The 12,797-nt window shown below is 45.4% G+C and overlaps 1 protein-coding gene across 4 annotated transcripts in view; it reads right to left on the reverse strand.

The window, feature by feature from the left end:
* CRACR2B (calcium release activated channel regulator 2B) overlaps window positions 1-12,797 on the reverse strand; it is a 46,107-nt gene that overhangs the window by 21,491 nt on the left and 11,819 nt on the right. For 3 of the 4 annotated variants that reach the window (XM_041481206.1, XM_041481208.1, XM_041481207.1), the window contains exons 2-4: window positions 5,106-5,361; window positions 3,605-3,716; window positions 941-1,115 (exon numbers count right to left, since the gene is read on the reverse strand). In XM_041481206.1, the coding sequence (XP_041337140.1) occupies window positions 941-1,115; window positions 3,605-3,716; window positions 5,106-5,318 (500 nt within the window). In that variant the 5' untranslated portion in view covers window positions 5,319-5,361. Of the gene's footprint in view, window positions 1-940; window positions 1,116-3,604; window positions 3,717-5,105; window positions 5,362-7,720; window positions 7,763-12,797 lie in introns of those variants that run through there. The other variant, XM_041481205.1, reaches the window with a different exon arrangement.

The raw sequence follows: 12,797 nt of genomic DNA on the forward strand, positions 1-12,797 counted from the left end.
CTTTCACAGTGTCATCCTGTTGTTTGAAGACTAACAGCTTTCCAGAATTTCTTCCAGACAGAAGTTGTTTATCACTAAAACATGCAGGTGCTTTGCATCACAATGAAAATAAGGAAAAAAAAAAAGTCTGTTTTGTGACAGATGTGCCTCTGAAAGAAGAAAACTCCATCACTTTCAGCTTCTGTTTCCAATCCTGTCCACCTCCTTCCCTAACCTGGACTGCTTCTTGCAAAATGGCAACACAGTTGGAGTACAAAGCCTGAAAAGGAGGACAGCCACAGACAGAGTTGGGCACCCCAGGCCTTGCAGATGTGCATCAGTAAGAACCAGTTATGCATAATGCCTTATGTTGGAAAGCCTAAAAAAAGGCTGGATGACACTGGGGCCTGCAGACTCTACTGGGACTACGTGCAAGGGCATTAGTACCAAGTTTCAAGGCTCACAGGAGCACCCCTTTGACCAGTTTAGCCTTTCTTCAAGATCAGCACAGTCCCAAGCAGCTCCTTGAGCACAGATCCTTCACAGAGACACTTAGAACTGATTGTCTGAAAATATGTGAACAGTCACACCATTTTGGAACAGAGAGCACACTCATCCCCTTTACCTCATCTAACCCTCACATGCTTCTTTTCATTTGCTGCCTGTGCTGGACTTGTATGCCACCAGCTGTTCCATTTTACAGCTGTGTTATGAACTTGAATTTGGGAAACTGTGAAAAGCACTGAGCTAAAAGTAATTGGTACCCGATGAGGAAACCCAGACCGCACTGCATTTGCTACTAAGCATATGAAAACCCAAAGCAGCAGTGCAGAGAGCCCAAGCAGTGCTTCAGAGAGCAAGCAGCTCAGTTCACCTCTTTGGTCTTTTCTGGTACTTTGAAGTTTTGGTACTGCAAGATCAAAAGAGGGTAGAAGCAATGCCATATGACTGCCCTACTTACTCTTCAAACAACTGGGCTGCTCCAAGCTGCTCCATCATGGAACAGAATCGTTTCTCTTCATCATCATCATCTGCAGGGTCCAAGTCATCTGACCAGCCTGACTCGAAGGTCTCCTCGTGTCTGGAGTGATCCATTCTCCCAGCCCCTTGACACAATTCAATCCCTATTAACTTTCCTGGTGGAAGGTGAAGAGAAGAAGAATAAATAAAGTCAAACTGGATGTCATTGAATAAGCTGCTATTTACATGGCAGCCTGACAGAGCTGCAGGAGAAGCCTCGTGCATGCTGCTGGTGCAGGACACAGCTCCTGGTCAGTGAAGTGCCTCCGTTCTGACGCCCCGAGTGATGTCAGTGTCCGGGACTGAAGCTGGCTGCCAGCCCAGCCCAGGCTGCCGGGGCTCCGCTCACATCTGTGTGCAGATGAGCCCCCACCCTCGGCCCCGGGCTGCCAGCACGGGAAGCGTGCCTGGGCTCCTGCGTGCTCAGCCAGCGGCCACACGTCCCCGCGGACTGCGAGCCCGGCCCCCGACTGCACCATGCTGCAGCTCCTCCGCTTAAAAACAGCAGAGGAGGGGCTCGCTACCCTCTGCTCTGAGTCAAGCGCCACGCAACCAGGACTGCCTCCCGCTAGGATTGTGCAGAGCAGAAGGAACTCGCCCTCCAAGCACCTCCTCCTGCCCCGTCCCACGTCCAGATGTCTTCCAGCTATCGGGAGTCTGCTGCGTGCTGAGAATGCCACGAGAACCCCCTGCTATGCAAGGCATGTGACAAATACTGGTGCTGGGAACAAATCCTTCTCAAAGAAACAAACCAAGCAATCCTATCCAAAACACAGCCCCTCATCTGTATACAGAGGTCAGGCCTTCAGCAGGAGCTACTCTTCCTTTCCAAAATACATCTGCTTGGGTCAAAAGGCAGAAATGATATCCCAACTACAAGACCAGGAGTCAAGGATGTTCACAGAGCACAGATGAAAACATGAAGCTGCTCTAAGGGGAAAAATATCCATCGTTATTATACTTCAGGGACTCAACTTTACCTCTTCTTACCTCCATAAATCCAGAATTTATCTGCTTCTCTCCCACTCTTAAAATGTGTTGTAAAAAAAACTTGCAATGTGGAGATCCAGGCCCTATTTAGTTAAAACCTGATGATCAGACAGTTAATTAAGGAGAATGGTTTAGATTAGGCACTTTTGATGTATGCTTTTGAGAAAGAGTCATTATGTCTCATTATTTCTCTTTTACAGATGGGAAAATTGAGATGGAGATGGGAAAATTGAAGTAGAAAATGATCTAAAGATTGTTTTGATATCCTAGAAAGAGCAAGGAGCCCTCTCAAGAAGCAGACTTGATTGCAGCTTGAACTGCTTTCCCTTGATTTGCCCCTGCACACTCCATATGAAAGACAGCCAGACCAAACTCTCGAGTTAGGGCCAAAGTCAGTCTGAAAAGGATTTCAGTGATGCCAGACACAAAGAATAACTATAAAGAAAAGAAATGCAGAAATTAAGTGCTTTGCCTAGACTGGAGCAAGTGCCATGGAGCCAGGCTGCCAACACAGGGTGGTACCTGATACAGGAAGAAAACCTGCCTACCTCTCCCAGCAATGGCACTGAGGCAGATGCCCTCATGATGCCCATGGGACAAATGCCTCATACAATGAGATTTGGGAGTAACCAAGCGGTAACAGAGAGGGCACCATGGATGCCAGTGTGCCCAAATGGTGCCCATTCACCTGCTACATACAGTGCTGGACTGGAAAGCCCCCACTCCCGACAGAACTCTTGTTTCTGCCAAAGAATGGAGCCAGACAAGAAGGACAGAGGCACAGGGCAGGAACAGATGTAGTCAGCAGGCACTCCGTGGAATAAAACAGTCCCTGTACAGGCTGGCCCAAGACACACTTTACTGGGTTTATTTAAAGGAAATCTTTGCAACTTCTCCTCTCACGGTGGCTGTTTCTGACCATTCAAATTGCAGCATTAAAAAGCCCTCCCCTCCCAAGTTGTGAGAAAGCCAGGAGCAAACACAATCTGAGCAATCAGGACAGCAAAATTCAGGAGCCTCTTCCATCACTTCTGAAAACCCTAGACTACCTATGTACACTTGCTTTGACCTGATACCCCTAACACCTCTGCGTGTCCACGGAAGGCGCTGAGAGGTGCAGATTTTCTCAGAGCTGACAAGGCAGATGAGCACCTGTGCTGCTGGGTGAGGACTGTGCTCAAGGATTAGCATTCTCCTAGTGTTTGGAAAAGACAGCAGTAAGAAGCAACAAAGGCTTATTTGCCAGTGTTCTAGCCTACCAACAAGACTCCCACTAATGCCCTTGAACAGCACTGGTATCAGCTGGGGACAGTTGCCAAGAGGCATATTTCCATGCAGATGAACAACTTTCCAATCAGATAGCCAGGCACAGTTTGCAGCATGTACCCTCTCCAGCAGGAGATGTTCTGTGCCTGGCTCTAAGAGGTGAGCAGCACAAAGCCTCCAGGAGGGGGATACACACCCACCCTCTCCAATGATGCTCACATGAGCACCGGGCATTGTTCTACACAGCTGGTGCAGCTTCAGCAGAACCACTGCACTGTCTTTCTTAACAACAAAAAACATCCTGTCACAGGTGAGATTTTTCCTTCCTCTGCCTCTGTGCAGTCCTTACCTAGACCCATGCTGAACTCCACAGGTGTCAGGTATCCTTTATTATTCTGTTCCAAGCTGTCAAAAACAGTCTCCAGCTGCTCAGGGGTTAGGGGGAGCTCACTCTGGAGCCGCTGCAAAGACAAAAGAATGCACAAACTTGAGGCATAGCTCAAGTCTTCCTTGTGACTGTCCCTGCCATCCTCAGCTCTGGCTCACAGCAATATGCCCTTTCAGCACTGCATCCTGCCCAGGGTGTGACAGTCTGCCAGTAGAGCTGAGTGACGACCTGTCTGGAGTCATTGGTGTATTGACTTTTTCCATTACTGGATGATTCAACCAGGACTTCAGAGTGGGAATTTCAGGTTATTTTGTTTGGAGAAAGCTCAACCTGCTTCCTCCCCCACTACAGAACCACTGTCTTTAGCTCACTGCCTGCCTCCCTCCACTTCTGCTCAGAGGTGGCACTGCCAGCCTCCTGTGACCACTGCTGCTCCCAGGAGAGCTCTGAGCAGACTTGCAGGCATCTGGATTCAGTTCCAAGCTCTTGCAGATCCTAAAGGAAATGTTCAGTCCATAACACTGAGTTAGCTTTCCTCTGTCACCTTCTGCCTGCTGGGACTGTATCACTACTCCCATGGACAAGGAGCAGAACAATTCCCCTTCATAATGCACGCCCAGAGCACCTACTGTGGAGGGGCACTCAAAGAAACAAATAACAAAGGGGTGTAGGCTAAAACCTCGTAACTGTCCATTAAACATGTAGTTTTACATAAAAACTTAATAAAAAATTATTAACATAACTATTAAAATTAGGCATCACACAACCCAAAGCAAAGTGAGTCAATATTTAAAGTGGCATGAACCTGTCGAGTGTTATTTATAGATGTGGGGAGAGATGGGGCTGGAGAAAACAATCCACATGTAACCTTTCTGATAAACCTTTAAAACAAAAGTCACTAAGGACTACAGAGAATTCGTTAACAAGTATTTTTTAACAGAAAGCAGCAAAACACATAACTGTAGAGCAAAGTTAAAGTTCAGGTCTAAGGTTAGTTTTTGGATTAGGCTTTAATGATGATTGTATAACTTTGTGATCTCAACTTTATTTAGAGAGGTTGATGTATTGTTCATTGTGCCCCATTTTTTTGGGGGGCTTGTTTCAGGTTTTTTTTTTTTAATTAGACCAAAGATTTTTTTTCCCCCTCGAGATTTCCCATCCACTGCATATTTGATGTTTGTAAGAACAGTCATAACTTTTTTTATTATATGTATTCCTTAAAAATTTTGAATTGCAGTCCCACTTGTCTCAGGAATTCCCTGGAGGTGTGAGGCCCTCCTGGGAATTTTAGTTCCTAGCAGGTGTCTACACCAGTGTTTGGTTCTTAGAAATCTGAATAAGACAGAGGCCACATGCACCCCTACACTTGCCAAGAGTGGAGACGTGCCACATTGTTCCCTGTTTTGCCACCCATGACTTCACAGATCCTCCCAGGACAGAGGAAGAATTTTTTTCCCCTCACCTGCATGTCCACCTTGGTGATAAAACCCTTCTCATCCTTGTCACACAACTGGAAGAGCTCCCTTGCTTTCTCAAGCATCTCCACCTGCACATCTTCCAGTCTGCTCATTTGGCTGGGAGGAGAAACTCGGGGAGCCACCCCATCCTCCTCACCCCCTTCCTCTTTTCCTTCCCAGCGGATGTATCCCAAGAGCACTCCACTCTGGTTCTCCATCTTCTCAAAGTCTTCTTCTCCCAGGCAGGGCCAAACACAAGAGCTGTGGGGCAGGAAACAGAGAACACCCAGTCAAACAAGACCCTCCATTTCCAACCCACACATGATATAGTTAAATGCCTCGATGGTTGAAAGAACATTCAGCATCCGTATCTGGACAAAATAACTTTTGAAGTCCCCTCTAAACCCAAATTTCCATGGTTCTATGAACTGAGCAGCGGGGGGAAGGGAGTTTGTGTCAGAGACACACCACACTGAGGCACACACCACATGCAGGTAAACCCTGTACACAGCATGGGTGTGCTAAGCCTTCCACGCGTCTGTAACCTTCCAGCCTGCACCCTGCAGGGGGGCTCTGTTGCCATCTCTCCTCCCCTGCCTCAGACCCATGGTTCTGGTCAGAGTTCTTTGCTGGTGAAATCCAGGTGCCAAGGGAAAGTTTCAGTGGAGACAAGAGGGTGGGAAGGGAATATTAAAGCACAGGTAAATCTGCATGGGAGCACAGTGATAGTCCCACGTCAGCTAAGATGGGGCTCAAACACTGTGAGCTGCTCCTCTCTGGTCTTGGTTCCTCTGGCAAGAACATGTACTTTCCCTTCTCTTGTTGCTTTTCTGCACCACACCTTCAAGCACCAAACCTGCATTAAAACTGTAAAATCATAGAGCAGGATGAGAGCAGATAGGAGGATGATCTGTGCAAGTGACAGAAGAAAGAAGAAATGTCACTCCCAGCCCTCTCCCAGTCAGGTCTTCTGTCTGGCCTTCCACCTCTGACATTTTCTTGTTAACGCTTTCCAAATAGTAGCTCCATCTTTTTGGGTTTTTTGTTAATGCTGTTACAGTACAAAGAAAGGTCAGACAATTCCTACACTGGGAAAAATTTAATAAGCTGGGCACTCCTGACCTCTTGCCTTCAAGCCTCTGTTTTGAGAGCTTATGAGCTGCCAAACAGAATTTTAATCTGAAACATTCACCTTTATAGGAAGGAAACCACAAAACTATGGAGACATTTCAGAGGCCAAAGAAAATATTTCCCATCACTTACAAGTACCTAAAGCAAAAAGGAAGGGGAGCACCCATTCCAGCTTAGCACTGTGACTGTGAAAATGCCTACAATGCATCCCTACACCAAGCCACCTTCTGACTTACTGATCTCATGGAATCAGACACCTTCTCCAGACAGCTCCTCTTCAGCAACACCACCACATTTTTTGAAGCCTTGTTGCACTGATTGCTTTAGATTTCTCTGTCTGCAGACTTGTTTTCTGCACTACAGGGCAGAAGTGAGCTGTGCAAGCAGGCTGAGAGCAGATTTAAACAGTGCTGGACAAAGAGGGCATGAGGGTTGGGTTGCTTGTGTTTTTTTAACCTCCAAGAAATTAAAAGCCACATACAGATGCCACGATAACAAACAAACTAATTCTGTTTGCACTGTTGGTACAATGGGAGGATAAAGAGCACGATGGCCAGGAAGAATGTCACATGTGAGAACGATACGAAGTTGACACAAAAGGAGAAGGCAATTACGCCCCACGCTCTTCATTACTGCTGGTCCGTGAGCCAGCGGGTGGTTCTGCTTCACAGAACAAGCAGAACACTTCGTTCCCCCTTTCAAATCAGTGTTTTTCCAGGGCACCTCTGTTTCAAATAAGTATCTGCTCAAGTGACACTCAACTCTGCAGAAGACTACCTATAAATGGGGACTATTATATGTTTCCAGTCCAGTAAACATCCCCAGAAAGCAATGGACACAGAGTTGGACCCAAGCTTTGGAGAATACAGCAGAGGAAGGAAAGGGAGAAAGCATAAAAAATAAGGAGGTAGACCATGTTTTTCTCTCTTGCTCTTTCTCAAACAAACCCTCCTACCAAGGATTTTTTGTGTTATGGAGCCAACATAGCAAAATTTGGAGAGTAAAGTTAGTTTCTATACATTAGCTGGTCAGCTTGCTTCTGATGGCAAGTCTGTGTATTAGTAAAGAAGTCAGAAAGAGCACCAGCTTACTTTTCACTTTTTTACTTTTTCAAGTAAAAGAGGCAAAGCTGGACTTGAAAGAAAAATAAAAAGAACCCAAATATCTTATGCTTCCTAGATTTTACAGGTGATTATGGTGAGGAATAACAGCCACACTGGTGAATGATAATTACTGGCTTCTACAGGCCACCCTCCTGAAGGTTTTTTCCAGACCCTTTCCTTCTGCAAAGATACAGCCTCAGCACAAGCAGCACCCTGTTCCAGACAGCAGCAGAGGTGGAAAGCAAAAGGCATTTCAAAGCAAGAGCCGTGACAGGATTGTAGAAAAGATCCAGAATAAGAAAAGGCACAAATAAGCAAAGTTTTCTAAAACTTCCCTCTAGCTGCCTAAGAGACACTGAGAACCCCAGAAGTAAAGATGACCTTACTTTCTTATTATCAGCTTCATCAGTTCCAGAGCAGCCCACACAGTTGACGTCTCCCCAGCTTTGCTGCAGCAAACAAAAGGTGGTGCAAGGAGGATGTTCTGTTCTCTCTCTGAGACATTTTTTTGAAGCTGAAATTCAACCCATTACATCCCTACCTCTAGCATTTCCTCATTTTATCAAAAGCCCAGCTGCACTGTAGCTCCCAAACGCTGGCTGAGTTAAAAGCCTCTTAATTAGAAGAGCTGACATGGGAGCCTGACATGGACAAAAGTCTGAAAGGATTTCACTCGTGTAAAAGACCAAGCCCATTAATTCAGTGTTCAGAGCAGGAAGTCTCTTGTCCAAGCTGCTTCAAGTGGCTTCAAGCCAGATGTGGCTTTTTCAATGGTGAGACAGCACTTGCAGAGGAACAAAGCAGCAAATAAGAGAGAGCCCTAGGAAGCAAAATACATTGCAGCTCTGATGGACTTCTCTCCCAGAAGCCTGTGACTGAGAAATTCTTCCTCTCTGTCCCTGTTTGTAAGGGCACTGCACGGTGCAGGTGGGGCACAAAGCCAATCTCAGCCTAACGAGTGCTGTCATACCTTCCTTAGTTACAGATCATCACTGCAAAGGATGGGGGCAGCAGCTTCATCAGCATGATGCACCACTTTGAAAGAGACTGAGGTCATTGGAGTACCAGAACTGTGGACTGGTACATCCAAAAGGAGGCAAGCAGAGCTGGCTTAAGTGCAAAAAGATCAGCTTGGGAAGAACCATGCTTTCCTAACACAAGGGGTAAAGGCAGAGAAGATATGTACAAGCAGCTAAGGCTTTTTGGTCAGGCAAACCTGCCAGGCTGTGCCAGAGAGATGAAGTCAAGCCACCTCCAGTGACAAAGCCAGTGGTTGTTACCAAAACAACTTGTCAGGATTAGTTTTTCCAGGTCCCTTCTGGCAGGAAAAGGTCAGCACCTAATCTGGAGCCAGGTCAATCTCTGCATTTTGAGCTGTTGACTTCCATCATAAAAAGGTGTGCAATAGGTCACAGACAAGTTGGTCTAGCCTAGCATCCTGCCCTCAACAGTGGCTGTGAAGGAAGAGTTACAGCAGGGCAAGCAAAGAAAAGACTTCCCTGAAGACACCTGCCAACTAATAACCACTGTCAGCCTGGGGCAGTTCCTGAGCCACGTAGTTCCTTCCTTATTTCCCAAGACACTTGTGCAGCCTCCCTTTGAAACTGTATGAAAGCATTCCCTTTTTCCATGAACATCTGACAGAAACAGGGTGTGCTGCAGCCAGTGGGTGCTGACAGAGCTTCATGGGACTATTCCAGTTTTCTGGGTACACAGTTCAACAAGCATCAACTCCATGAGAGATGAAGTCCTAACTTCAAATAAGCCCTTCATCTCTGGGAACTGTGTTGGAGACCAAAAACTCCTCTCCCAGGGCCTAGGAGATGTAATGGGAAGATGGGAGTGCCAGGGATCCAGAAGGCTCCAATTGCCCTGTCCAGAAATGTTCTTCTTGAGCCCTGTCTTCCCCCACCCACAGGTTTGTCTGCCTATGCTCAAGGTCAGCTCTGATACTGCACAGTCCAGGTTTGGGCAGTGTCCAACACCTGAAAAGCCTGATCCAGAGCTATGGATTATACCAGCTAACTCCTGCCATAGTATTTGCTGGGGCCTAGCAAGCAAAAATTCACCTGCTCCTGCAAGACGACTTTCCCAGAGCCTGGAAAGCAAACAAGTCTTCTCAGACACAGCACACCACAGGAAACTACCTGTCATAAAGACAGCTAGCACTAGCTCCTGTATTTCTACACTGAGGAAACTCAGACCAGTCTTACATGACTATTTTAACTACCTAAGGCATAAACTGAGGTTTGTCCTCTGCAAAGCTGTGGCAGAAAGTCAGCTGGCTCCCACGGGCTTGGTATTGTTTAGGAAAATCATAAGACCTGAATTTTAATCCTGACTCAGCTGGCCATATGGCCTTGGGTAAGTCACGTCACCTGCCTATGCCTATAGACTGTCAGCTCCTCCAGTTTGTTTCCTGATGCTTGTGACAGCTGGCACTTTAAGGTTCAATATCTGGAGACTGGTAATTACATGTGAAACTCAAGCATCCAAATAGTTCATCCAACTTGAACACAGAAACTGCAAGTTCCAACAAATGGAAAGAACAGAAACGAGTTGCTTTTCCTGGAAAAGGGAGGTACTACTTTCAAGGTAGCACTACAAGGCCATCATTTCCAATTTATTGCCTAAAAAAACTCCTTCTCTTGTAGCTGTAAGCAGAGTTAAAGAGGTACAGGAAAGTCACGGATAAAATGCTATCAACAGCCAAGCCCTTATCTAGGTGACCCTGACCACCACGAGCACATGACAACTTTGGGGTGGCAGGGTTTTTTCGTTTTTTCCACAGCCCAATGAGAAGTAGGAAAGGAAAGTGAGGAATGCAGCCAAATTTCCACAGCTGGTCCTTAGATGACCCTAGTTACTGCAGTGCATTGTGCATGCATTGAATACACTGCATTCCTAGCAGTCCTCCCCAGTGCAAGACAATGAACTAACAGTTAATGAAGGAGGGAAAAACTAAGCACAACTGGCTGAGTGGCTTACCCAGGATTACAGAACAAGGCCAGTGTTTGGGTCCTGTAGAGGGAACCTGTAAGGGAAAGCCTTGCTGTACCACTGAATTTTTGGTGACAGAGTGGTAGAAGTGAAAATTAAAGGAGAATACTGTATAGCTGTACCACAAACTGAAGTGCTCAGATACTTGCTGGGAGGTTTCCCAAAAGACATCCTTCTGTATCTCCGCCTAAGACAATATTATTAGAAACAACAAAACCACCCCCATACTAAAGCTAAATATTTAAGCCATTTATTTAAACAATTCAGGAGAACACACACCCTTTCCTTTCTACTCCTGATGCAGAAAAAGAAGTCTTACAACTTCAAAGGAAGGAATTCACCAGGTGTTTAGGTGCACAGTGATCACACTCCTGGTGCATACGCTGGATGAGACAGGTTTGATCCCATACATGAGAAGTTATTACACAAAGAGGAGATGAAGGGCTGGGTAAGGAATCACTGCAGCACAAGTGATCACTATTGCTCCAACACATTACAAATGCATAACAAAAGCAGGCCAAGATGCAGCAAAGCATTTGTTGCTTGGTCATGGAATGGAAGCATCGCTCAGGAGCAGGTAAGAACCAGGTAAGTTTTACAAGAAAGGGGCAATAAAAACTTTACAGGTCCTTATACCATTTTATATCAAACATATGCCACTTCCTCTGTTTGTTCTACGTACCTTCTGCTCACAAGGTTTTGAAAGCTAGCAATTGCTATAAAAATGCTCGTTGTAGGTCACGGTCACATCTACAAATCCCAGATTTTATAGCACTGTGAGATTCAGTGATCAAATATTGGTATTTACAGTTGTTATCCTGGTTGCAGGCAAAAAGCAATACGCATTGACAAAAATCCCAGCCTGAAAACTGACCAGGTGAAGGCAGAGCAGAGATCTTGCCAGGGAAAGACACTGACCACTGTGACAAACCAGCTTCCACAGATGCTGAATTTCCAAAAGCTGCTGAAAGGAACTGGGTACTCACTTGATGAAAATTATTTTTAAAGCCTCTGCTGAGGCTCAGTCTGAAAAGACTGGGAGAAGGGCAAAAAGAAAGTAATTACTTCTCTAGTGTACTTTGTTCAAAATTAATTTTGCTCTTTCCCTTCTCTAGGAAAGTTGTTTCCGTTGTTTGGAATTTGTTTGGGTGGTTGTTGGGTTCTCCCTTCCCAAAGGGAATGGCAGGAAAAGAAATAACTGAAAAATGAGAAAAACATCAATTGTTTTGTGAAGGTTTTTTTCTTTAAAAAAACTTAAGAAACCCATACACACCCTGGGCAGAAAGCCTGAAATCAGGTGTTCATATCTAGAGCTACACTTCACTCTCTCTCTTTTAATTGCCTGCACTTGACTGTATCCCTTTAAGGAAACAGGAACAAATCCAGGAACCTTTGTGTTGTTTATTCAGCAGCGGATTAGCCCAGCCTGATAGCCCTGAGCTAACCCCTGCTGCCATATCTTGGATGACTTCATCATGGGATATGCAGTAGGATACCGAGGTATATCCCAGAAACACCCACAGGTTCAAGAACCTTCATCATTCTGAAGAGCAACTTAAAAAGAGGCTCTGCTGCAATTCACAACTTCCCTCACCAAAGCTCATCAAAGAGGAATTATCAACTTCATTATCAGCTTCTTGATCTTTGTTAAAAAAATCTTGCCATAAGGAAAGTTGTTTGATTCAGACTCTATTCTCTTATCACCAAGCAACCTGAGAGTGGTAATGGTTCTCTTTTTCCATTTCAAGAGGTGAACAAATAAACTTGTTAAATCTGCACTCACCCATGCTTCCCGATTCAACAGCACAACAGAAACCACGACTGTGCCAACAACTATCAACATAAGCAGTCTGCAACATAAGATAGGTATCTACAGCATCCCAAAACGACATCCTTCACCCCAGAATGGCCACAAATCCTCCATCACACCCTCGTGCTGCTCCCCAGCTTTGGCACTGCCAGCTAGTGGCATTTTGCAGCTCTCTCACACTGGCACAGCACTGGCACAGCAAACAGTGAGGGAAAGTGTTTGCACTGGAACCTCTCCTACTAATTGGGCTTTTGGCTTTGCTGGGTTGTTTTGCTTTGGGAATGGAGAGAGAAAGCATCAGTTTTTCCTCTAATAATATTTGGGCCAAGAGTTAATTCTCAGCAATTAAAAACAAAATCCAAACCACATTTTTTCCATAAACAGCTAATAGTCTTGGATCTGTCAGTGTAACTAGCACACAGCTGATTTCTCAGAAAATAAAGAGCATGCCTGCAATAAGACATGACAAATAACAACAGCTACTTTAAAAACAAGTCATTTTCATTAATTCCTTCACTTTATAAAGGCTAGCAGGTTTCCTGAAGCTTTTCTTTAAAGAGACAGAACAGAGCATTACATCAGATAAGGATTCATCTTATATACTGCAGCATTAGCTGAACATCACTAACAGTGCTGTGAAGTTGGATGCTGCT

This window comes from Pyrgilauda ruficollis, unplaced genomic scaffold, assembly GCF_017590135.1.
Source record: "Pyrgilauda ruficollis isolate IOZ18807 unplaced genomic scaffold, ASM1759013v1 scaffold55, whole genome shotgun sequence".
Lineage (NCBI taxonomy): Eukaryota > Metazoa > Chordata > Aves > Passeriformes > Passeridae > Pyrgilauda > Pyrgilauda ruficollis.